Here is a 27,655-nt window from a genome sequence, read left to right on the forward strand (position 1 = left end):
GCTACTCTGTAAAAGTTGCCATTCATTCCAGAAGTGAGAATTTTAATGACCGTTGCCTCAACAAAATGTGTTCATAATGTTTGGAGTGATCACTGTGCATCTGCTTATCGTAAACAAAAAAATCATGGGACGAGTAAAATATGCCACAAACTAAATCAATTACAGCAGGACTATCTTAGAATCCAATTGTTTGAGTTTTCGAAACTAACTCTTACGCCTTTATAACAATTCTGGAACTTTATAGTATTTCATGAACTTCAGAACTCAATTTCATTTAGGAAAAATCAGGGTTTTATCAAAGCCACACATCACAATTTATTTAAATCCAATTTACATGAACATTCTAAACCACAGTTTTACTTTCTTATCATATTGGCTTTGAAATTTGATGTCTGAGGAAATGGTTTGAAACAAATGGTTTGAAACAATTAATACTTTCAGAAAATCTAAAACAGTTTACAGTTGTGTTTTATGTTACAGGAGGTCCGGGTGCAAGCGGACATAAAGCAACAGGACATGCCCTTTTTGCATGAAGATCTCCCAAGATCATGTTACTAAATTTTTGTGGGGAAAGGAGTGATGTTTGTTATACCAACACATGAGCAATACTCTAACTTTAGTTACATGAATCACAAACTTAGGAAGACAATAGTGGCCTCGTCTGCCAGTGCATCCATCCTCAAATGAACTAAATGTCTTTAACGCTCTAAATTAACAGCTTGAAATAAAAAGTAGGAGGACATCTCTAGACATATCTTCATGTAGGTCTCTTTGTGAACAGGAAAAATGTAAGCTTCGATGCTTTTAGGAGATTAATCAGATGTTCTTAAGCGATTACTTGCTCCAGGTTTCTTCATGCACAGCACACCATCACTCCGTCATTGTCTCCTGAGTCCAATATCTACCTATCCTTTTTATACTGCAAAAAGAAAAAATAGACAGTTGTTAACAGATTTAAGTGTTTGCAGCTGTCAAATGGCGTTATCGAAAATAGCAAATTACTTATTTTCATTAACAAGCATTTGTAAAGCCAATAAGTTTTGTCTTATTGGCCAATTGGCTTGGCCTGTGTTTTTTGCAGGTGCTGTGTAACATCTGCCAAAAAGCATGCAGCTGCATCACTCCTTATGAGCACGCATGTGTGTGCCTTCTCAATGATGGCGCACACACACACTTACAGATCCAATAAGTTAAATAAATAAATCAGCTGTAGTAATAAAGCACATTTCTTAAAACAGACTGGCAGCAGCAAATAGAAGGACAAAGTTAAAATAAATAAATAAAAGAAATTATTTTAGGTGCCACGAGTGGTGGCAGTGCAGCAAAGGAGAAAGTTGGGGAATCCAGTTGGGGGAAGCAACAGGTAGGAGGGTGTGGAGTCAGAAAAAGCAAGCACTTGAGGGAACCAATCAATCAATCAATCAATCAATCAGGGGTTTGTAATGCGCACTACTCACCTGTTAGGGTCTCAAGGCACTAGAGGGAAAGTGCTAGAGAGATAATGCAACACAAAATCCAGACACAGATTTATTCGATTAATGGCGATTACAAGATTGAGAGCTGAGAGAATACACCTACCACTGTAAGAAATATGGGCATTACTCTTGTTTAGACCACTTCTTAATTGACAAGAACGAAGCAGACAGTGTGAGGGGCATTGAATACAGGCCCATTTATATCTCTGACCAGGCTGCAGTATTCTAGAGTCTGATCTGCAATAATAGGTATCGAAGGTGGACTTTGGAGAAGACGATTTTCATTGAGAAGGTTGTAATACAAAATTTAAAAGAATGTTAAGAAATATTCTTCAATCTGAATTAATATTCAACAAATATTTGTAAAGAGTGGCATACACTTTCAGCATTTATGGGGCTCAAATAAACAGCTTAATAATGCAATACAATCCAAAAAAAAACAGAAAGACAGGAAATACCATGAAAATTGCAGAGGGTTCAAGAAGGATTTATAGCCTATACTGAAAAGCAAAATATGACGATATGGTAAACCAGTGGGGGAAGACATTTTGAGCATGGAGAGAAAAGTAGTAAGATGTTAGTCTGGAAAGCAACAGTAGAGTGGAGAAGAAACAGTATCAAGGAAATCGTGGACAATATTTCGAAATCCATAGTAGGTACACCGCAGGACATTGCAATACGTTTATCAATTTCTTTAAAAATGTATAGTTTGGGGATCTCTGTACCAGACACTGCAAGACTAAGGAGATGGTTAGAAAACAAATAATTTATATATATATACATAATAGCAGTTATCACTATATCAACAAATTAGCAAGGAAGAAATTTGTGTGGAATTAAAATTTAGTAAAAAAGGAAAAGCTCCTGGAATCACAGCCCAATCATAGGAAGAGTAAGTGATATGATAATCCAACATGGAAGATACTCTTCAATAAAATCATCAAAAGAGCAGCTCAATAACGCCGTCCTGGTATGAAGAGACTATTAGCCTAATTCTAAAACTGAACAAATGCACCAATAAATGAGAATCATATAGACCAATCTCCATTCTACATTGTGACTCTACAGTCTGCACCATTAGTATTGCAAAAATACTGGCTGGTGTAATAAAAAGGTCGACTGTAAGTAGATCAAAGGTATATGCATGATTTGTCACACATATTAATTGATTTAATTTTCACCCTTAGTGATTGTAATGCAAAATCCGACCAAGGCCTTTGACCACGACAATGTGCTGAAAAATAATGAAGAATTTCGATTTGGGAAACACCTTTTGCAAAGTTATTTAACTGATTTACAGTCACACTAAAGCAAGGATACTTGTCAATGATAATCTCAGAGATTTATGAAAATAATGAGGGGTATTAGACAAGGCTGCACTTTTTCAAATCTCCTATTTGATCTCTACATCGAAACCTTTACACAAAGCCTTAGACAAATTGCTTTCCTTATAAGTTCGGCTCACCAAGAATATTTTTTTTAAAGTCACCCTGAAGATGTTGCAGGCCACAGCTAGACTGTGGTACGAAATTAGATCATTTCTGGGAATCCCATATTATAGCAGCATGTTTGCTCCCATTTGGAACTCACCAGGGACCACAGAGCTCCTAAAGAATACGCTCTGCCGTTCAAGTAAGAAAGACAGGATATCGAAATGTGGGGGACTGATTGAGAGCAAACCTTTTACCTGGAAACAATGGGGAGAAAGAGCAGATGACAGTCTCTAGATTGAAGTATGTACAATAACCCTGTGGCTGAAAAAACTAGATGAGAATGAAAAATAGGTATGTCAGATGGAACAAGATTTAGAAAAACACAAATAATAAAAAGAAGGAAAAAAGCAGCTGCAGCTGGTCCTTTGGAGCCGAGGGGCCACACCCTCCCACCTTTTGTCCCTCATGAACAGTGTCTGTAAGGCTGAACAAAGGTCAGCCTAACAGACACTGTTCATTTTCAGGTCAGGCAGCCAGGAGCCAGACATGGGCTAAATGCACTGGCTCCCTGCTGCCTGATCTGAACTTTGATGGGCTGAGGAAGTCACTGCTCCTGTGGGCGTGACCTCCTCAGCTCAGCAAAGAGCCCCGAGGATCTCCCTTCAGTGACAAGGGGAAGCGTTACTCATTGCCTCGCACCTGGGCACCTCAGTTTTAAGCCCTGAATTGCCCAGGGTTGAGTGTCAATCAGTGACACTTTATCACAGAGTGGGGAGGGGTCAGCATTCTCACTGACCCCATCCCACTCTGTGATGACTTTGACACTGCTGCCTTCCCTCATAGGCTGACCCCAGGTCAGTGAATGAGGGAAGGCAGCAGTCCCAAACTGCCTGGGACCTCTGAGGCAGAGCGGCAGGTAGGTAGGTGTTTTTTTTTTAATTGTTTGATGCAAGTATGTATGAATATTTGGTAATGAGTGTTGTGAATGAAGTGTTTGTGTGTGTGTGTACCTGATTGCATAGCTGTGAGTGTGTTATCAAGATAAGCCTATACAGGAGAGCATAGATGTATTATCCGTAACTCCACATCTACTTATTTTGAAGATTTAATGGTAATTGATATTGTGGAGTCCATATAAGAGCATATCAATATTTAAACTCGGATACTGTGGTAGAACTATGGCAAGCCAGGAAATAAAGTATGGCATTTGTCATGTGTAGAGCATAGATGTAGTATAATAATAGTCATTTAGATACATGAATATAGGAAGAAGAATATACAATTGTTACCACGGTCTAGCTATTTCCTAAGCTGTGTAAATATCACTCGCTATTGTTACTGCTATCAATGCTGCTTGTTTTACTAGAATCAATGACTAAATATGGTAGGCTGGGGTTCGAGTCTCTAACATGTATGTTATATACAAATTTCAAAAGAGTGCTTAACTCACTGCAAAATATTTGCATCTGTCTGCGCCTGTATACCACAGCACAGTTGTAGAGTACAATCTAACTATTAATTAAAGCAATCTTTAGTCCACCAGGCCAATGCTAAAGGACAAAGATAAATTGTCGAATCAAAGAAATGGGTGGATGACACTCCAAAAGTACACCAGGTTGAGACCACAGGGCTACCTATGCGGAACTTACAGCAACCTGACCAAGGCTCACTTTCTGAAGTACTGGTTGGGACTATTACCCCTATTAAAACATTTCCACCATGGGAAAGGATGCCAAGACACGTCTGTCAATTATACATGCAAGAGCCAGAGATCCTCATCCCCGTCTTATGCCTGTGCCATTCCAGTATAAGGCACCAAGGTGAGCTCTAGTGCAGGAAGTGGAGAACCCGGAGATTAGGTCATGTAGGGAGGCAGTGCTTGCTTGTTTTGATCCTACAGACATTAGTCTGAATAGCACAATGATCAAGTTCCTGCAGAGATTTGATAAGAAGACTGTGATGAAAGACTTAGTTGCTGGAGGGAAGGCGGAAATTGAGAAGCTATTACATGAGTATTCACATCTTTAAATCTTCCACAGAATCTGCAATTTGTATCTGAAATGTGTGAAACTTTAGGACACCCTTGCCTTGACCACGGAACAAAACAAACACATAAATAAGCAACACTTGAAGTACCTGTCCTAGACTGCAGTTCACAAGCTGGGACCACTGATCTTATAAGGGGATGGACCACAAAATATTTACTTTGCTGATGAGAACATTTTCATTACAGGGTTTAAGGTACAAACACAGAACTAGATCAGCAGAGATCTGGCAGATGTCTATACAGTAATTAATTAAATGCTGAATAGTAATTTCTGCCTTTTTCCAAGCGCCTCCTCTTCTTAGAAAACCTTAGCAGAGTCCTTCAAGCCTGGTTCCTGCTGGCTGACCCAGTTCCAAGTACATTTTGTGAAAAGTGATTATACTTTCAGATGTTTGCTTCTCTAATTAAAATACAGACCTGCGACTTTCAAAGAGCCCTGTTATTGAGGAAAAACCCAGCAGTATGTATAGATATACAGTTTTAATCCATTAAACATTCTTTTTGACAACAGTTATTTACTCAGGTCAAGCCTCCGTGGTCACGAGCATGTGCCAAGGCACTTCTCAGGTAAAGATGATGGGCGGAACTCTAAAAAGGAAACTCTGAAAAAAGAATCCCAAGCCACCTCTTTCTAGGCAGTAAGCTAAGAAAGTTGAGGCAATGGTTTTCCCAGACCTACTTTGTTCATGACCCAGTCAGCGTCCTCAATGGCCCTTTTAATGATCTGCTGAATCCGCTCAGGATCGTCCTCGTCTGCATGACCCCGGAAACTCTGTTGAACAAAGCGTACAGTGATACACGACTTAAAATGACAAATAGAAGAGAAGCATCATGGGCCAACAGTCATTAGCAAAATACTTCATAGTTTTAAGCTTGTAGCCTTGGAGTTCTTAAAAAATGTTGAGGTGCATGGCTAAGGATGCTTGGCTGCAAACCATACGCCCATCTTGAGGGGAGCTACAAGATTCAAATCCCAGCGTCTCAATATGTAGAAAAACTCCAGTAATTATGGGCTTGTGTATAAAAATGACAATATGGATTATCTAAATCAACTCTTCGGTGTGCATGTTCCCATTCTATCTTGGCTTTTGTAATCGAGCCTCAACTCATATCATAATTTCTCATGTGCACCATTTCATGCTTGAAATACTTTTGCGACAACAAATTTTCTCTATGAAACACTTTGCTGCTTCTATATGAACTAGCTCAAAAAAATAATACCTGGGAATGTCTGAAAATGTGCATATGTGGGGAAAATGAATAGGTTTAATGATTTCAAAAGTCGGTACAGAAACTGACAAACACAGCATATTGTGTCAGCGGACATCAGTGTATAATGTGATACCAGTAACCACTCTGCAAAGGCTCTGGCTGAAATAACGCCCATCCTTCTATTTCGTATGTGTCCATGTGTATCTATATAATGCAAAGCTAACCAAAAGAAGCAATGATCCGCATTAGGATTTGGATGGTGTTGTAATCAACTCAATATCTGAGGATACTGCGCTTTTTTCCATATTTGAGCTCCTTGTGAAATTCATTAATTTGTATGGATATTATCATTTAAAAATGCATGTTTTGTTGATTATTTCAAAATGAATGTTTATTATATAATGCAGTGCTGTGACAGAGGTTCATAATGCATTGATTGCTCTTATGATATCTATTCATATAATAAGATTTATAAAGTACAGTCGGGAAATTTGTAATGGAAATTTACAAGTTTCTTTTTTCACACCTTACGTCACAAATCATGAGGCCTAGTTTTCACATAATAACATTGAGAAAGAGATAGAAGTCTAATGCACTGGCATTTTAGGGAAGAGATAATCCTCAAATTTTCAAGACAGCATTGAGGCTGAACACACTTTTGAAGATCAAGCACCCATGCTATAGGTGTTGTTTGTCTCATTTCCAGGAACAAATGCGACAACACAGAGACAGATATTGGCCTCCCTTTACATACTGAAAAACATTCAATATAAATTAGCTTGGATAGTCCACCCAGAGGCTTAAAAGGCACTCTGAAAGATAACTCCATGGCTGCTAAGGCAATTCCTCCCCTATGCTGACTTTTCATTTACTCCATTGTTTATGACGAGCTCAGCTCGTCATGAGTGTATGAGAGGTGTACTGCATGACGAGCTGAGCTCGTCATGAGCGAGGAAGGAGTTAAAGAGCTATTCATTTTGTAGAGAAAGGTTGAGGTCAAGGGTTTCTTCGCAGGAGATTAGGATCAACAATCAACAAAAATGAAGTCGGCACAGATTAATTAAAATGTCAACGCTTAAAATGTCAATGGATTAGAATTACATAGATTTCAATGCATTAGCAATCACAATTTAATCAGTATAAAAATGTCATTTTAAAAAACGGAAAATATCACTGAATAGTATAATGGGAAACTAGAATAAATTACGTGATCCACAGGATGCATATGAAGTAAACAATTGTCTAATAAATGTTCAAAATTTTGGGTCTCCACATTTTGAGAAATTTAAGAAGAAGAATCTTAATGATTCAAAATACCCAAACAAATACGCCAAAGTACCACAGGAAGTTCTTGATAACTAGATGCTCGTAGGGCTGTTATGACTTTTAGCAATCCTCATTAAGATTAATTATTTATGTGATACCTATTATCTAAAAATCAAAGGACATTAATGTTAAATGCTGAAAATGTTATCAGGTCGAAATGTATTTAGTTATTTTCTAAAACACAGAAACACATTGAATGGTCCTATGATATCACAGGATGACAACCAGAATTTTACAAAACATCTCTTCAAATATATAAGGAAAGAAAGAAGGCGACAAAGAAAGAAACAAACTGTACCATAAAAAGGTAGAATGAAAGGAAGCATCTCACGATGAACCCATTTGCACACCTCCTGCTTACTGTCAGCAGCACTTTATCTTCTTTATTGTACCCTTATTCAAAGGGTGAGCAACAAAAATCCCATTCCATTTCCAAAAGAAGGTCTTTTTTTAGTTTACTTCGCATTTTACAAGTGTATTAACAATTTTACTTGCTTTTTGGATATTGCAGACCTTCTGGTGGGGGTTGAAGTAAATCTTGTGGACTGTTTGATTTTTGTTTAAAAATATTTTCTTGCAGTTTTCAAACCAAACATAAGACTAAATTTACAATAGAAGAAAATGAGCCTAACCTCAGGATAGATCAAGCACACCAGGGGTCAGTGAGAAACTGTGCATAGCTCACAAAATGCTCAGAAGGTCACAATCAGTTGCAATCACTTGTGGACACTGTCAAGATTATAACCAGGCTTGGACGGAGTTTGTGGAGTTCCGCAGTGACCAAAAACTCCTCAATGCTACGCGGAGTTGCGCAAGTGGCGGAGTGTGTTACGACATGCCGTCCACGCAAAGTTTTAGCGCCGGGTGTTAACAGTGTACAGCACTACTTGCAGCACAAGAGGGCGCTGCATCTTTCTGCCACTCGAGTAGATGGTCTACTCGAGTGACAGCTTGCTCAACGCAAACGTAAGGTTTCTCAAAGCGAGCAGTAGCACCCATCCGTGACCGCCCGCATTGAGACACTCGCCGGGAGGTGGTCTGGAGTAAGATTTTTCTCGCTTGCCAGCTTGACGCTGGCGAGCGAGGAAAAACTCGGGGGCTGCGCGGAGTGGGAAAAACTCTGCCGACTCCGCGAGCGGAGCAGAATTTCATGCCAGGCCTAATAATAACAATTATATAAATCCTGGAGAGACAATACGGATCACAGAGCAGCAAAATCCACTATCCTAACACTATCTGCCCACGTTCTCAAGATTGCATGCACTGTTAAGCATGAATACATGAGTGGGGGAAAGGGGAATTGGCCAAAGAGAAAAAAAGAACTCTGAACGCTGGTATACTCTACTTGGGTGGCCTTTTACATTACTGCATGCACCTACACTGCTCGTATTTAATTTACTAACGGAATACAAAATGATTCATTAGCAGATTGTGATATTTAACTATCATAAAAAAACCTTTGGCGTTGTAAATCTTCTGAATAACTTGTATCAAATATTTAACTTTGAGTACTCAAAGAGCTTCCAACTGAGAAATAAACATATTTTTAGAATATGATGCACCATGTTGTTTAAAATATATTAAGTAACAGATGTATGGGTACCTCTTACCACAATGCTGAAGAATTATCTGTGAAAAAAACATTACGAAGAAGGTATTAATCAGAACATGTGTCAAAGTAACATCAGAAAATTAAGTGGGTTTAAATTCCTGAATAAAAAAATACATACATTTAGAGTGACAGTCACTCTCCACACTGGTTTGCAAGGAAAAGTGTCCCAGGAAAACAAAACCAAGTTCCAAAGTTCACATCAATATTTTCCATTGAAAACATCCTCAAAAGCTAAAGGCCATTGAAATTATTTCCAGACGTAAGTAGCCATAAATATCTGCTCAAAAACGTCAACTCCTTACTTATAAGGATTCTCAAACCCCTTACAAAATAAAAAAAAACAGAAGCCATTAGAACCTTTGCATAATTTCAGCAGGCATAATGTTTCTAGGTTTTAGAGAAGCTGTGGGATTTCTGGCCCAGTCATCTGTGTTTCCAGGAGTCTGACACCTAGGCTTCTAAAGCCCGCGTAATAGGTTTCCCCACAGTGTCCACATATCCTTCTGCTATATACTATATAACGTATCTGCATTATGACTCTGTCATAGCTTAGGTTCCCAGGATCAGGATCCCAAGGAATATTGACATGAAGGCAAAGTACAACCATATTGTGATAGTCAGCTATATTCTACACACTGCATTGCTATTTTACACACCCGGTTTACTTTCCTGTGGTGTAATCATTGACCCGCCTTCACTCTGAGAATGATGCATATATATCAGACATGCAGACCTACTCAAGTCAGGTTGTTAAAAACACAATCAGCAATGCGAAGAGATGCTGCCAACAAATATCCTTCAGCCTCCTCAAAATCCATAATATGGTGTTGCTCATTCTCCATGTCCTCCTTTCCACACACGTTTGTGATGTTGCTTCTCGGATGTGCAGTCACTACTTTTCCATTATCCAAGCGTCATCATCCTTCATCTTCGATCTCCCTCATTCTCTTGTCCTAGATGTGCTTCGCTCTCTCCAATTCATACATACATATCTTCTAATCCACATCTCCCTGTCAATACGATGGTAACCTCTTTTTTCAATTTCCCTGAATACCTACATCGTATCTTCCTCTCCACCAACCATCATTTTCCCACGCAGCTATAGCAGAGATACTGTCTGGCTACACATCAAGAGGAAACACTTATACCGGAGAGTGCCTCAAGCTGAAGAGTCAAGAACTGTCCTCCCCTTCAGCTGATGACCACCAGGGCAGACAGCTGCAGCAAACAGGGGACAGAATGCCTTTAGACACTGCATGGTGAGCATAACGTCCATAGAGACAAAGTTGTCAGGAATTCGTCTTCTTTGTGGTGATCTACTGACGCACCTCAAGGTAGCATTCACTATTCACTTACGCTACTCACACCTAACTTCTCAAAGGTTGTTTGCTAGGTTTCTGGCATCCACCCGATGAACAGAATTAACTGTACTCCTTAGTCTGGGCATGGTCTGCTTGTTCTGAAGGAGAAGGCCCATGAATCTGTTCCTCAAACCAAGCATGGGGATGGTGCATGACTTTGTAGGTAGAGAGTGGCAGATGAAGTGCAAGAATATTCCCCATGGACAATGTTCCCACCAGCAAAAATAACATCTTATCAGACTCCTCTTGCCAGAAGAGCCACATAAATCCTATAAATTCTCAAATTTGCCAGGAAATCAGCATCAATCTGAAAAGCACACCTTAATTTGGTTTAAACAGAATAGGCAGCTTAAATGCAAAATAGAAACATTTACAATTGGTAGGTAATAAGCATTTAAAACATGCAAGCAGTATTGGGGGTGGGCTGTCAGTTCTGTCTGGCAATAGCCCTCTAGATGTACGGACATACCTGTCGTATTGCATGTTTATAATGGTTCTGTATTTGTTCAGAGGGCAGTTGTCTGCAACAAAGGAGCAAATAGCGATAGAGCTGCAGGGGTCTCTTCACCAACTCAGCACCTGGCAGAGGCATCATCTGATTAAGCGGTTTGCCAATACTAAAAGACACACAAACAAATATATCAATGAAATAGTTGACCAGAACCCTAGCACATTTCAATCCTCACAGACCTCCAACCACATCAGGCTAGATCGAACCATAACCCCCACAGCAGCTCATGATGACCCCCAGCCGCCCCACCAGTCTCTCTGCTTCATATCCAACTGCCTCTCAACCGATGCCCTTATTCACCGGCTTTTGACTATAAAATCAATTCAATACTGGAGGGAATCACCTCATTACCAAAGAACACCACAATTTGATCCAACTCACTTTCTGATCACTCAACTGTGGCAAGCACTGATCCTGCAACAGACATGCACTCCGACACCTTACCCCCGACCCCTGGTCAACCAAGACCATCCAGTCAATACCATTTAAAGCGTAGGTACAGCACTAATGGAATGTCAAAGCTGTGCGCGGGAAAGCTGAGCACCATGTACAACAAGGCTCCCACTCAACCCTGCTAATCTAAAAACGCCGTTATTTTGGCATAAGTAGGATTCCTCCAACTAATCGCCCACCCTGCTCACCACCATTAAATCGATCAATCCCACCTGAGAACATCACCCACAATAAACTGCTTAAACTTTTAGTCGGCAGTCAAGCTTGTCACTGAAATAGCCGACTCTATCCCACTACATGAAACTGACATCTGTTTTCTAATTGAATCCTGGATAAATGATCAGTCACCCCCTATTATTGATCACCTCACTCTACCGGGCTTCTCATTCATTCACTGCCACAATAAAGGCCTTATTGGTGGTGAAATAGCTGTCATAAACAAAAATTACCTGTGCCTAAAACCCTTCCACACCACTGAATACTCTACCTTCGAATAGTCAATAGCTCTTCAGAAAGCCCCAGTATCAAAATCCATGCCATTTATCAGCCCATAGGTAATAATCAATTCTTCGAGGAATTAACAGACTTAATAATGCAAAATTCCATGAATGACACCACAGATATTATTCTAGGAAAACTGAGCCTGCACTTAAATGATCCCAAATATACAGTTCAAGAGCTATCAACAATCCTTGAAACCAATGGTCTCATACAACACTGCAAAGAGCAAACTCACACTAAAGGCTCTACCCTTGACGCAATCATCGCCTATCATAATACCATATCCCTCCATTCTATCCTACTCTCCGACTGGACATTCTATTTGAACTCAATGATAACAAACTAAAGCACCCTACCCAAACTAATCTACCAAGCACTGGGTGAGGATTATGCAGCAAATCCCCCAATCAGACTAAGAATCCCTAATCAGTTCCCAAATTCTACCTCCACCTGACCTTACTTCTGCCGATGACCTTACCTCCCACTTCAACACAAAAATGACAGAAATTCTAGACACTATCACCCAACTATAACTCAAGAATCGAGAAGCATCAACTCCAGATCCTAGTTAAATAAAGACCTTAACATGCAGCAACGACAACTTAGGTTGACTGAAAGAACCTGGAGACAACACCCCTCGCTAACCCATCTCTTTCTTCAAGCTAAACGCCTACAATCCAAGAAGCATATCTACAGAGAGAAATCCTTATTCTTATGAGCACAACTTGACCGCTCTAGAAATAGACCTAAAGACCTTTTCAGCATTATCAAACAGCAAACCTCCATGTTCCCACAAAGTTCAACTGAAGCCTCTGCCGAGCACTATGTAGAGTTTGCCAAAAGAACATATATCGAACTCTGTTAACCCCTTCACTTCCTCACTCCATACCAAAGATGGCCCTTTTATCAAATATGGTTTCCCCACTGCCACACCACCAACCAAAGAAGGTCTCCCTAAACACGTCCCCTCGTCAAGCCAGAAGGCCAACAACAATCCTGTACAACTGAAAACAATGCAACCTGTTCCAAGTTTGTAAATATCTCAGAAAAGGTCATCACATTACTTTCATGCATGAATTCAACATCAAACCTCTCTGATTCTCTTTCCACCTCTCTTGTCTAAAACAATTCAGACACATCATTTATCGAACACTCTACTGAGTAGACACACTCACCCCTCTCAAGAAAGGCACTGTTTTTTTTCCAGTCAATAAAACTTTATTTGTTTTTTTACAACCATAAAAGTATACAATTAGCAGCATATCATTCAATTAAAAAGCATAAACAAGTCAGTATCATAATAAATGTAGCACATCTTCTTCATGCCTAAATAACACATTTCCCTTAAAAGAAGTAGCAATTCATCCTAAAATTGTTAAAATCAAGTAATTCATTTGTGTGCATCAAGTCCTTCAGATACGATAATACGATACACATTAAGCTAGCGCAGAGACTATCTAATTGCGGAGTGAAAGGAACAGCCTTAAAATTGCTGCTTCACTTTCTGTCAGGAAGAACACAAACGGTCACGCTAGGGCCCTATTCCTCGGCAAAAATGCCTTTCGAAAAGGGTGTCCCTCAGGGCTCCCATCTGAGCCCCACCCTTTTTAACATATATATGCCCCTTCTGGCTCAGATTGTGGAACAGCTGGTTTTTGAAATCGTTTCATACGCCGACTATACTCCGCTGTTGTTCACGATCGGGAAATGTCCAGAGCAGGAAAAAATGCGTTTTGCCAATGGCATGAGGCTGACGAATTATCTTCAATTGAATCCAGAGAAGAATGAAATTATGCTAATGGGGAAAGCACCAGACATCTGGACGGATGATTGGTGGCCTGTTCAACTGGGCACTGCCCCCTCCCCTAAACTCTCTATAAAGAATTTAGGAAAAGAAATTGACCGCTCCTTGTCTATGAAAGACCACATTGCGACTACGACCAGCACATGCTTTTATGGTCTCCGACTTCTTCGTAGAATACTTCCATTCATACCCACATCCCATTAAAAAACGCTAGTACAGGCTATGATAACCAGCCCGTTGGACTACGGCAACGCCCTGCTGGCAGAAGTGGGGGAGTCTCTTCTGGCGAAATTGCAAATTGGCTAAATCGTCCGGCAGGCTCCCCATCAGTTCTGCTGCTCAGAGAACTTCATTGGCTCAATGTAAAAAAAGAGATCCTTTTTCAAGGTCTGTTGCCTAACCCATAATGCCCTCAACGATAAAGGTCCTCGTTACCTTCAACATAAACTGGTTAAATATTGCCCCAGTAGGACACTAAGATCGACTTCACAGAATCTGTTACAAGTTCCCCGAATCCGTCTGACCCAGACTGGAGGGAGAGCCTTTTCCTATCTGGCCCCCAGGTACTGGAATCAGCTCCCTTTAGCTCTCCGATCCATTCCGCACTATGGCACCTTCAAGAAACACTTGAAGACTTTTCGGTTTTAAAATCCTTGCCCTAGCCTGGTCTTCCGACAGCAAGTAGCTTAGTCTCTAGGCAGAGCCAAGATGCCCCAGGGTGATTTGTGCGCCCAACAAATCTCTAATCTAATGTAATCTAATCTTTACAGAAGCCGATGCCCTCATTTTCAAAGCTTCCAGGTGGGTATACCATTTCAGGTTACTCGCAAACCACATACCCAGGTATCTATATTCTGTTACCTTCTCGAGCAGTTCTGTGCCAAGATACCAGGAGAACTTTATTTTGCTCCTACCGAAACATAGGATTTTGTTTTTCTCCATGTTCACTACTCATTTTTTATTTAAACAGTATTCTTTAAACATGTTTAGTTTACTTTGAAGACCTATCTCCGTTTGGTCCATAATTACCAGATCATCTGCGTATAATGAGCAGGATATATGGTTTCCTCCTACTTTCGGGCTAGCCCCTCTAACCCCTCTTACTTTTAAGGGCAGGTCAGCTAAGAACAGGGAAAAGAGCAAGGGGGAAAGTACGCACCCCTGCCTCAGGCCATTACCAATCTGGATCCTCCTAGAGAATCCTCCCTTCTCATCCAAGATTATCGGGGTCCAGTTTTCAGTATGTAGGGCTTGGATCAAGGCCAATAAATCACCATGTATTTTGTACCCTACCAGGGTGGACCACAGCTGCTCCCTGCCAACGAGATCGAATGCCGTGTGGAAGTCCACAAAACAGCAGAATAGATAAGTCCTCTGTTCGATCAACTTCCGCACAGTGGACCAGAGAGCAAAACAGTAATCCACCGTTGAGTGTCCTTCTTTAAACCCTCCCTGTTCTGGGGGTACTATCTGATTTTCATCTGCCCAATCCTTAAGTAAACCCAAGATTACTTTGGAGTATACTTTTTACCCTATGTCCAAGAGATTTATTAGGCAATAGTTTTTAGGGGAGTTTACGTCTCCTTTTTTGTATATTGGTCTTACAATAGCCCCCTTCCAACTAACTGGCACAATTCCGGTATTTAATATCCCCTGGAACATATTCGAAAAGAACCCTGCCCACCACACTAGATTAGTTTTTATAATGACAGCAGCTGGCCGGCAGCTTGTGTTAAGTTTAGCCTAGCTATTATACTCCTAATATGACCCGGGGAGAAATGCTCTTTTACTTCTTCCCGGACTCCTGGCCAGCTATTGGATCTTATTTCCACCATCCTTGGCCATTTACCATAGATTTTCTCAAGATAAACCACCCACTTATCCTCAGTTACAGAGCACAGCAGGGTCCCTGCAATTTTCCCAGTACATTCTTGTATCAATTTCCAAAAGCCTTTCACAATTTTTTCTTCAATTGTCTCAAGTAGATTCACCCAACATTGATCCTTATGAAATGATCTTTTTTTAGCTCTAATAATTGCCTTATATTTTATCCTTAATTTCTTAAGTTCAAGTAATAATACATCATTGTATCTTTCATGTTGCCTAATACCGGCCTTTACTTTATGGCAATCGTCATCAAACCATGGCTTGTTATTAGAATGTAGTTTAGCCTTACTTACTAACTCGTGATCACCATGTTCGATTTTTACCCTGAGGCATTCTACCAGTTGCCTTATTATATCTTCATACCAGGATATATCCTCACCTGGTGGTAGGTTTTCTAATCCAAATGTCAACTGTAGTGCACTCAGTTTTTTTATGTATTCTTCTGTAATCCGAGTTGTAAGTCGCTGTACTTTTAACGCTTTTTGTCTCTGCGGGGCCCTATTTACTTGTAATTCTATCAGCAGTGGGGAGTGGTCACTACCTTCCACCCTAAGTATTTCATGGTGTTTAATTAAATGAAAGCTCCGTGCCTGGATAAATATATAATTTATGGGTCACATTTGCTGCCCTATTTTAAAGGTGCGCTTTGCGGGCCGATCCGCTTCCTTTCTTCCATTAACACAGACCAGGCCCATAGCCCACAGCAGTTGTCCGAGTTCCACGTCTTGGGTTGAGATGTCGCAGCTGGGAAACTTAGCAAACTCTATGTTATAGACTCTTAACAGATCACTCTGCCAAGGGTCAACTTTGGGGGGGGGATTTAGTCTGTGGTTAAAATCACCCAGTATCAAAAACACATCTCTAGGGTAAATATCACATAAGCTCTACAGGCCCTTTTTTAAACGTTCCAGGTCCACTTTATAGTCATTTATGTTTCCTTTTTGTATGTACACATTTACAATGCATAAACCTTCACCACCTGAGTTATTATTTGATGTCAGCATTCTACTACCTAGTGCCCAATTACACTTGAGTTCGAGGGGTTCTATATCTCTAGCTATCCTTGTTGAAACCAACGTCAGCTGACCACCTGATGACCTACCTAATATATTCTTTCTTGCAGGCCTTACATGATGAGTAAAACCTTCAGTAACGGGGGTTTCGTCGCACAGCCAGGTCTCCTGTAAACAGACAATGTCGGTCTTCCTCAGGATGTTTTTAAAGCTTTCCTGTAACAATATTCTTTTGTAGCCATTAACATTCCAAGACAAAATAGATAGGCTGTGCGATGTCCCTAGTTCCTAATCAATATCACTCAAGTACCCATCTTCCTCGCAATCCATGTATGCCAATTCTCTATATATATTCCTGACCAGAAAATCTTCATCATCCCACCTTAGAGTTTTGGGAATTATTGTGATTTCAAGATCTTCCTTTTTACCCCATCCCGAGCTGATCATTTTTATTTGCCGTTCTCCCAACCCCGCGTGGTTCCTGAGAAATGGTTTCCCTGGTTTATCCATCAGCACTTCCACCCTTTTTAATATTCTAATTCCTTCACTTAGCATCTCAGCTTCTGCCTTTTCCATTGCAACTTTTATTAGTGCAGAATGGAGTAGGACCTTTGTTATTTTGTCCACTTTGATGTTAACCAGGAACCCCACTTCTTTTAGGTCTTCTGTACTAATATATCTTAAACTAGGACATTCTGCAAACGAAGAGAGGAGCTGGGAACGATTTAGGGGATTTCGTTTCTTAACTTTTTTCCCACCTTTTCCCTGTCCTATTGGTTCTACAAAGAGCCAGCTATCTGCAGGCCTATCTAGCTGTAAATCTTGTGGGTGTCCATCTGACCTCTCTTCCCTTCTTTGCCTATGTACTTCATCTCTACCTCTCTTCCGGAGGCCCTTATCGGGGTTTGGGTTACTAGGCCCTGCGCTAAAGGATCTATCCATCCCCCATTCTATAGCTATATCCTCCTTTTCCCCGGGGTGTTTCCTCAAGGTATCGTTGGCACTCTTTACCATACTTTTACCCGTTTTCCACCTAGGTTGTCCCTCAGATCTACTGGTGGTTGCTCTGGTGTCTGAAAAGCTTATCTTTTTTGTTTCCGGCGTCACTACCCTATTAACTGGCCTTTGTTCTGAGGTTACCCATTTCCCGTTCTCCTTTCGCTTTGCGGGTTGGCATTTAGATGCAGCCTTTTTCCCCTTCCTTAGCCGCGGGGTATTTTGTTTTTTAAACCTCCTTTTCCCACATATTTTTCTAATCATAGGGCAGCAGGATATATATATTGTTGGTTTGTCCTCCTGGGGTCTACCCACCCTTGCCACTTCTTCCCCACTATCTGCTTTAATTTCCTCCTGGGCTTCTACTGGTCTTACAAGTGAGGGCATTAGGCTTTTAATCTGTGTCAACTCCCCAATTATATTCTTAAACTGGCTACCTTGTGTTTTTAGAATTTCAATATTTAAGAGTGAGACCTCTAAAATGCCCTGCAAGGTTTTCTGGAGCATCAGCATAACCTCAAGCATAGATACATGGAGGAACCCGTCACCTCCAGGCTATGCTGAGGGGGGCCTGATAAGTCAGTTTGGGCAGCATAGGAATTTTCCAATCTTTCTTTCACATTAGGGATACGTTCCCTCTGGGCGGTTACTTCCTCACCCAAGGATTTACGTGGGTTTGCTCTTTCTTCCTCCACCACCTCTGCTTCTATGTCCTGGATAAATAGCGACTAAAATAACTTTGGCGAGGAAGACCGGCGTGGTTCCATCTAGATCTCAGCAATATTAAAATTAGTCTGGTTCAGAGATTCCACGCTTATAGCTGCCGGGTCCTACATAATTAGCGGGGTCTCTAGCACATTCAGCTCCTTATAAGGCGTCTCCTTCGCTTTAAAATGTTTTCCTAAGAAGTCCTTAATGGATTTTGATACTGCCTATCCGCCTTTTGCGCCTGCTGTCTTTGAGGTCGTCATCACTATCTGTGGGGTAGAGTTCAGTGAGGGGGTACCGCCATATCGACATTTACATCATTCGATCCTTTCGCTGTTTCAGTTGAATCCTCCATCCCAGGGCTTTTATTTCCTGCTTTCTTTTTTTTAATTGTTTTTATTTGCATTTTTAAAACCATATGAACATTTCAAGTATGTCACATAAGAGCACCCACTATCCCCTGCCCCGCCTCCGCCTCCGCCCACCACCCGCCTTCCCAATAGTTTCACAGGACAAAGCATATCCAATAAAAACAATAATATACCCCCCAACAGTGTGTCACGCATCATCTTCCACGCCCCCCTCAGGAGTAGGGGCACAAGGAGATCATCCCCCATCCCATCAGAGCCCCCCATCCAGGCCATAGTATTGTTTCAATTTTCCCCACACTCTACTGAACCTCTTGGGGCAACCCTGGGCTTTATACATGACCCTTTTGGCTGCCATGTAAATGTCCATACCCCTCCTCCATTCATCCAGTCTTGGAGGGATAGGCACGCCCCAAGCCTGGGCCACGTCCCTCTTGGCAACCACCAATGCCAACTGCAGATAAATCACAAGTGGGCAAACTAAATCCACCTTGTGTGCTATTCCCAGTAGCACCAATTTAGGCTCGACTGGGAGGGCCGCTTCCAGAATGGGACTGAGTTCCTTCAGTACCTTAGCCCAGTATCCCTGTATGACCCGGCATTCCCAGAGAATGTGATAAAAATTCCCCTCCTCACAACCACAGCGCAGGCAATTGGGGTCGCCCGGCCGCCCCATCTGATGTAAGCGATACCTGTCGTAGTAGACTCTATGCAGGATTTTATATTGTATGAGGCGAAGGCGGGACATAATCGCAACCTCCCTAGGGTGCATCAGGGCCATCTCCCACTCCAGCGTGTCCATCTCTCCCAGGTTTGACTCCCATGTGTCCTTTAACTTTACTAGCCCGTCCGGCATATTGTTAAGTAGTGTTTTATACGTCAGGGAAACTGTTTGAGTAGGGACGTGCTCTTGCAGCAAACGTCCCTCCAGCGGTGCATATTCCGGTAAAGGCCCTGCAAGCACCATCTCCGCTCTCCAGGCGTGTCGTAGCTGTGCATATTTCAGGTACTCTGTACGATGTAACCCATACTCCAGACTCCGGGCCTGGAAGGACTTCAATGCCCCATGTCTCATCAGGTCGCCCAATACAGAAATCTCAATGGCATCCCACCCCTGAAATCCCTTCAGTTTATGTAGCTCCTTTAGCCACGCACAATGCCATAACAGGGTCTGTCTCGACGGTTTATGCGCCCAGCCAATCCGTTTTGTCGCCCTTGCCCACATCTCCACCGTCACGAGCGTGGCCGATGGCAGCCCATCTTTCCCCCTGCCACCATAAAGGTAGTGTAAACACGTCCGTTGCGCCATTGTCGCCTTCTCCAGTCTGTACGTGGGGTGGTCTGCCGGGGCGTGAAGCCAGTCGTTTATTGGCGCTAAATGTTCCGCCCAGTAATATGCCTCGACGTTAGGTAGGGAAATCCCCCCATTGTATTGGTTTCTCTGCAGTGTCTCTAGCGCTATCCTGGGCTGTTTCCCCAGCCAAAGCAGTGCCCGCAACCCCTCGTTTATCTCTTTGAAAACCTGGCGGGGGAGGGGGGTGGGGGGGGGGGGGGGGGGCGGGGGGAGTACTCTTTCTGTAGCGCGTACAGAAACCGCGGCAGCGTTATCATCTTATACATTGCTGCGCGGCCCAGAATCGTAAGGGGGAGGGATCTCCATCTGGCCGTATCGTCAGAGAAGTTAGCAAGGACCCGCTGGACATTTTTCTGATACGAGGTTAACCGGTCCCTCGTCATGTAGATCCCCAGGTACATAAAGCCCTCGTCCGTTACCCGGAGCATGGCAGGCAAGGCAGGACCTCCGGCCTCCCATAGGGGGCTGTATAATACTGACTTGTGCCAATTCACTGTGTATCCTGATCGCGCTCCGTAGTGACTTAACTGGGCAAACAGGCGTGGGACCGAAACCTCTGGCTGGGTGACGTACAGAAGGATGTTGTCCGCATAAAGCGAGATCTTTTCCTCAGCCGCATCGTTCTGGTCAATTCTATATTTCCTGCTTTCTTGAGATTTTTTGGGGCTTTACGGGGTTTAGATTTCCCTAGGGCCATTGCCTTTGCTTGCCTCCTCTTCGGGCCCTTTATCCCTTAACTCCTTCCTTCAGGGGTGCGTGACGTTGGGATGACCTTCTCCTTCGCTTTCTTTGGCTTCCCCCAGGTCCCCGGGGGCTTTGAGTACACGACAGCCCCAGCTCCCCGTGCGCTTTGTAGACTTCCCCTTATTATTAGAAGAGAGATTATATTGTCCACTTACCTCTGTTCTGTGGGCCTGCGCTCTCTCCTCCACCACTTCTTAGTTACAACCACACTGTTCCCTTCTCCAATCTAACTCCAGATAGTTACTCAGCCTCTTCACCACCGGAGTCTTGCTGCACTTTAATTTTCCACAGGGTCTTCAGTACCTGCAATTACCCCCTCGCGGCTACTTATCTTTCTGCCTCCTGAATAAGGTACTTATTTGCCTTCACTCAGCTCCTGACGCTTATATTTTTCAAAGGTTCCATCCCCACATGGGCGGCCACTGCAATCAAGCTGTCGCTCGCAGCTCGTGGCTCGTGGTTCACGGCGAGCGCCTCTCGAATCCGCAGTTCCACTGGTGGCAATGGCAGATGCAAGTTCTGCATCCCTCGTTGGATTCCGCAAGATTCCTGTAGTCCGCGGTTGCCGAAGGCGGCTGCTGATGGCGATGTCGTTTGTAGGGTCGAGGTGAAGTCGGAAGTGAGGTAGGAAGTGGGAGGTGCTCCGCAGGTGCCACTGGAAGACACATCAAGAAAGCAATCTGGTTCACCCCTACACTGCAAGAATACAGACTCTCCTACAGACGACTCGAAAAGACATGAACGAACAACAAAACCCCTGAAACCTGTGCCGCTTGCAAAGCAGCCACCACCGCACACCACCACCTCATCCAATCCACAAGGAAGAAATCCAATCAAGACAGAATCCTCACCATTGCACGCAACATCAAAGAGCTCTTCTCCATCATCTAGGAATTTGCCAAACCCTGCAGCAAAGCAACAGACGTCCCACCCTCCCAAGACCTCAGCAACAGACTCAGCACCTACAAGATTAAGATGATATACAACAACTTCGACAACCAAGACCACCTCACCCCTCCAGATGCCCCTCATGCGACGTTACCCAACAGACCCTTCTCAAATGGATCCCACTAACCACGGAAGAAACCCTGAAGACCATGAAAAGCATTCCACTCCAGAGCACCATCAGACCCCTGCCCACACCACATCTTCCACAGAGCTGCCTCTGCCATTGCACCCAAACTAAATTAGGCGATCAACTGCTCCTTCAAGATCAACACCTTCCCCAACGACTGGAAACACGCCAAAGTCAACCCCCTCCTAAAGAAACCCTCCGAGGACCCAAAGGTCCTCAAGAACTTGAGGCCCATCTCCCTGCTTCCCTTCGACGCCAAGGTCATTGGAAAGGCCATCAACACCCAGCTAGCAAACTTCATCGAAGCCAACAACATCCTGGATATTTCCCGATCTGGACTCCGAAGCAACCACAGTACTGAGATCGCCCTACTCGCCGCCACCGACGACATCCACTCCCTCCTCGACCAGGGCGACCTTCATCCTCCTAGACCTCTTTGCAACATTCAACACAGTCTACCACCGCACCGTAGCCACCAGACTCCACGACGCCAGCATCCGCGGCATGGCCCTCGACTGGATATGTTCCTTCCTCACCGACAGAACTCAGCAGGTTAGACTCCCTATACCTCTCGTAACGGACAGAGACCGAGGTCTCCTCCCACTGCCCCACCCTCATCAACATTTACATAGGCCCCCTCGCAACCATCATCAGGAACCACGGGCTCAACATCGTCTCTTACACCGACACCTAGCTGATCCTCTTCCTCACCAATGAACCCAACATCACCAAACACAACGTCCAAGAAGGGATGAAAGCTGTTGCCACCTGGATAAAGAACAGCTGCCTGAAACTCAACTAAGAAAAGACAGAAGTCCTCATCTGTAGCTCCACTCCATCCGCATGGAAAGACTCCTGGTGGCCCTCTGCCCTCAGAAATCCCCCCACCCCGACGGACCATGCTTGAAACCTCAGTATCATACTACACTCATCACTCACGACCTGCCAGATCAATGCCATATCCTCAACCTGCTTCAACACCCTCCACAAGCTCTAAAAGACTTTCAGATGGATCCCAACCGGATCCAGAAAAAACAACATGCATACACTCATCAGACTGGACTACAGCAGCGCACTCAACGCCAGAATCAATAAGAAACTCCTTTGCAAACTCCAGACTCTCCTAAATGCCGCACTCAGACTGATCCACGACATCCCCTGTTGCAGTCACATCACCCAACACATGTGCAATCTCCACTGGCTCCCAGTCGAAAGAAGAATAACCTTCAAACTCCTCACATACACGGCACTTCACAACACCAGAACTGCATACATGAACAGTCTTCTACCTTTCCACGCACCAATAAAACACCTGCGATCAGCCTAGCTGACAAGACTAGAACAGGAGAAAGTACTTCACCTACCTCGCTGCCAAAGCCTGAAACACACTACCCCATCTACCTACAGCAACCTCCCACATTGCCCCAGTTCAAGAAGGCCCTTGTGAAAGTGACAGCAAGACACTGTGAAGGTATAAGAAAGCTTTCTTGGCACAAAGCAACACGAAGCATGATTCCACCTTGACAGCCACAGAGTAACCGACTCTGGTGGAATCCTGCAACCATGACATTCCAGAGCAGTAGAACACTGGAGGAAAATACAGTAGAGCACTGCACAATGCAAGTGCATCACTACAACACACCCCTCTCTTCTACCCAGAAAAACAACTGGAGAAAAACAAAATGCAGAAAGGGAAAAACAGAGCAAGTAAATGTTGAGGCAAAAGTAAGTAGAGCATAGCACCAGAACTGAGAATAAAGGGAAAAACCCTCCTCATGTTTGGACATAATCCTCCAAATAGCGATGTGGTCTGCAAGACCTAGGAGAACGGGCAACTCTGCCACCTACATGAGAAGGACGGTCACGGGGAAAGGAAGTGGAAGCATCCCCAGAGGCAGCATATCTCCTGGCCTCTGACCCGTTGATGGTCAACTCCGCATCACTCATCAACATGAACCCGTTCAAACTGTCACCAGAACGAACACACCCAGGTTTGGTCACTTTAGACCTCTCCCGCTCCCCCTTGCGATACAACGCATCCTTGCGTTTGTTTCACTGGTCACCACTGTCGAGAAGCATGTTGGTGTCAAAGACCTGCCTCTCCCTGAAGGAACCCCAGAATTTAGACTAGCCTTTGCAAGGTCTACCATGTTTGATGTTGACCCAGTCACCGGCACGCACACACTTGCCGTCAAACTGGACACCATCCACCTTTTTGGATACATGACTGGGAAACACCAGCTACGCAGTTAAAGGTTTGGTGCCAGGTTTTCTTCCATGCATCTTCTCAACGGGTTAAACCCTGTCACACTGGGGACAGTGGTGCGATGGGCCCAAACCATCTCACTCACCATTTGCCTAACATCCCTCCCTCTCTATAAAGCCATGGAAATGGTGCCCTTCACCAGGCGATTAGCCCGCTCCACTGTGCCGTTTGCTTGAGGGTTGTAAAGGGCCGTGCGGTGGTGGATAATATCAAATTTGCCAAGAAAGGTCCTCATCTCATGCAAAACAAGTTGAGTGCCATTGTCAGTGCCCAGGATACGAGGTAACCCAGCCTTCAACTGGTCAATAGTCTTCCAAGTCGTAACATCTAATATAAATCTGATGACAAGCGACTTAGAATGTACATCAATCAGCACCAAGGCATTCCTCAACCTTTCCTCCATACCAGCGATTTATACGGTTCGGATTCAGAATGCATTTTTACGTTAGTGTTTCTACAACACATTTTGAACAAAGGGCCTACCTACTGTTCCTTTCACTGGAGTGTAGCGTGGTGAATGTTTCACAAAGACCCAGGCTTAAACCTAGAAACAGCCTCATCTGCACACTGAAGCGCAGGTGCCGCGTTTATAGCAAAAGTAAAGAAATAGATTTTTTTCTATTTCTTTACTTTTGCAATAATATCGGCACTGGCGCTTTACTTTTAACATTAAAAGTAAAGCGCCATTGGCGCAATTATAGCAAAAGAAAAGAAATAGAAAAAAACAAATATTTCTTTACTTTTAACATTAAAAGTGAAGTGCGGGTGTCGCGATTATAGCAAAAGAAAAGAAATAGATTTTTTTTCTAATTTCTTTACTTTTGCTATAATCGTGCCACCTGCGCTTTACTTTTAATGTTAAAAGTAAGGCACGGGTGCCACGAATATGCAGCTGAACGGGAGAAACAAAATTGGGGCTGCTGGGGTATCGAGTCGGAAGAGGGTGGGGCGGAGAAGGAAGAGAAAGCTGGGGAGGTGGAGAGCGAGGGCTCTCTGTAAACAACTGTTGGCAGGGCCCTTAAAGTGATGGCGCGCGCACAATCCCGCAAAATTGAAAGCAGGCTGGCGAGCGGCAAATGGCAGCTGTGCACGTCACGCGCGCTTGTGCGCGTAAGTAACAGCAAAGCTGGTGGCCGCCAAACGCCTGTGGGTAGCACTTTGAGAAGCCAGTTACTAAATGTCTCGCCAGAGCAGCGCATGCGCATCTTCAGGTGAGACCTAAAAATGGTGAGGCGTTAAGGCACATGACTCACCATAAATTCTGGAGCACGACTGGTGCAGTACTTCGGTTTGCTGTCCACGAGCAGAAAAAGAAAGGACTTCTTTCCTGCTCGTGAGTTGCAACCCCAACCAATCCTGGAGCTGCTCTCATGCTGTGAAAGCAGCATTGTTGGGAGCAGGCTCACCCAGCGCTCCTTTTGAGACTGGGAACCTGTGCCAGCAATCTCCAGGCTGTTTCACAGTGGGCATATAGGGCATGCCTCGCAAGATGGTGTGCCAATGCGACATGTGCACTGTAGATCAGCACCGTTGTCTTACATATGCAGGATTCAGCCCCACGTTCGCACTGTACAAAGCGTGAGCTGGTGCTTTTGCAAATAAATAAAATGTCATTACATGGCATTTTATGTATTTGTGTTTGCCAGCTGCGCTTGCAGCAGGAGGGGCAACGCTCCTCTGCTCCTGAGGAGGAGCCACCCCAGTGTGTCATAAGATATTAATGTTTATAAAGTTATGTTTAACTTGTTTTCATGAATGTGTGTACGTATCCACATGGAGAGAATCGTTTTATTCTATTTTTACGTGAAATGTGAATACAGTTTGACAAAATTGCTAGAAATCATTATGAGTCAGTAATAGTCATGCGGTGTCTTTGTAAAACGACAGTGCACGTTTCGGATTCCGCATTAATGTATGTCGCTTTAGAGAGATGTGGATTAATGTATACACGTTCCAGAGCATTTGATTACATTACGTAATAACAGCACCATGTGTTTTTTATATAGCAATTAAAGTTGCTGTTTCTAAGTGTTTGCAAATAGCAGGTTTTACTTTCAACGCCTCGTCAGGGAACTCATTATATTTACTTCATGAGAAGAAAGACCTGTTTGCTTTGCCAGGATTGGAATTCTGGACCTGCATTTGGAACCATCACGGAGTCGCCTAACGAAAACTACATGTTGAAAGATATGAAATTGCAAACTCTGCAGACATGGAATATGACCTAATCAGTTGGTGTTTTGCCTGTCGTCAAACACAAGTAGAATGCGTTTTTACAAGAAATATATAATTAGTGGTTCTTACATTTCCCAAGTTCATACTTCAGTGACTTACCCGGTCCAGGTTTTTGGTTCTCATTCTGACACAAACAGCCCTGATTTTATAACCGCAACCAGTCTGGAATTCGTAGTCTTGACTTAAAAATTGGATACAAAAGACTTCAGGTCCCAGAATGCAAAGCTAAGACCTGGGCTGAACACCTTTGTCACGCACGGACCTACAGAGCCTCAGACTAAAATCACACAGAACGGGGTCACAAAAGAATCACTGCCCGACAGACTCAGCAGCTGCTACGTACACAATATACTGCGCAAAATACCTTCACTACTTGAAAAAGTTAAAAACCTAGTATTGCATCTGATCAAGATATCGTCCATTAACCGCACAAAGAGAGACCCCGTTCAAAGATGGCGCTTAAACTGAGTCAGAAAGAAACAGCGTATTATCCCTTTCTGGGTCAAATTAACCTTGCGCCGTCAGTCTAGGCTGGCAGTGGGTGCCACGCCCTACCTAGGAATTGATGATCTCGTCCGTAACAAGGAAGTAGCTCTCCCCACTCTCAGCCGCGACTCGCGACCATCAGCCCAGAGCAAGTATAAAGGTCAAATAGCTTACAGTACAGCACCGTAGGACAGGCAGTAACAGCGATAATCACTCACTTCTCGCATGTCGGACACATTCAAGCCTCACTAGTAAACAAGGAAGACGTACTCCATAGACATAGAGAAAGGACTAACGCATCGCCAGGGTAGCAGGTACACAAAGACACAGCTACTTTTATTAAAGGTCTGGATGAGCACGTTAGCTTTAATCGGGCACCACCACAATTTGTGATACGTAAACAAACAAGCATTTGCAATGCAATAGGTCTTGCATTTGTAAAGTTAGAGCTATTGATGTTACAAATTACCCTGTATTTGTTTGATTATTTATGTTGTTTTATTAGCAGTGAAGTGTTTTTTTTAAAGAAAGACAGTGCACGTTATAAAGTATGGAAACGTATGTGTTAGCAGGAAGCACCGAGGGAGTGAAATCGTATGTAGGACAGTTGTGGGAAAAAAGGGTAGTGGCATGGCGACACTGTCTCATGCCCGTGTTGTTAATATATACAATATGTTGCTGATATGCACATTACCTTTATCTTTTAGTCAAAAATACACCCTTCATACATAATTATATAGATGAGCTTTAAAACCAGCTGAAGATACATGAATGTATTCTCACGTGTA

The 27,655-nt window shown here is 43.3% G+C and overlaps 1 protein-coding gene across 4 annotated transcripts; it reads right to left on the bottom strand.

Annotated features, from left to right (window-relative positions):
- Positions 1 to 290: 290 nt before the first annotated feature.
- On the bottom strand, positions 291 to 27,176 carry LYRM9 (LYR motif containing 9). 4 transcript variants are annotated; one of them, XM_086954557.1, is made up of 4 exons: positions 27,086 to 27,176; positions 10,936 to 11,083; positions 5,635 to 5,727; positions 291 to 919 (listed from the first exon to the last, which is right to left on the bottom strand). In XM_086954557.1, exons 1-4 carry the CDS (start codon positions 27,103 to 27,105, stop codon positions 902 to 904), a joined length of 279 nt encoding a protein of 92 aa, XP_086810683.1. In that variant the 5' UTR covers positions 27,106 to 27,176; the 3' UTR covers positions 291 to 901. The 4 variants fall into 4 exon arrangements, with proteins under 4 accessions (XP_086810683.1, XP_086810685.1, XP_086810684.1 ...); XM_086954559.1 differs by having other exon boundaries at positions 26,937 to 27,094; XM_086954558.1 differs by having other exon boundaries at positions 27,042 to 27,092.
- Between the last annotated feature and the right edge of the window lie 479 nt (positions 27,177 to 27,655).

This window comes from Lissotriton vulgaris, chromosome 2_1 (genome assembly GCF_964263255.1).
Source record: "Lissotriton vulgaris chromosome 2_1, aLisVul1.2, whole genome shotgun sequence".
Taxonomy (NCBI): Eukaryota; Metazoa; Chordata; class Amphibia; order Caudata; family Salamandridae; genus Lissotriton; species Lissotriton vulgaris.

Coding starts and splice junctions, on each gene's coding strand:
- LYRM9 (XM_086954557.1), bottom strand. CDS start 27,105: ATGTGTCCGACATGCGAGAA. Junction 11,084..27,085: donor ATGTGTCCGACATGCGAGAA/GTGAGTGATTAT, acceptor TGTGTCTTTTAG/TATTGGCAAACCGCTTAATC. Junction 5,728..10,935: donor ATAAACATGCAATACGACAG/GTATGTCCGTAC, acceptor TTTGTTCAACAG/AGTTTCCGGGGTCATGCAGA.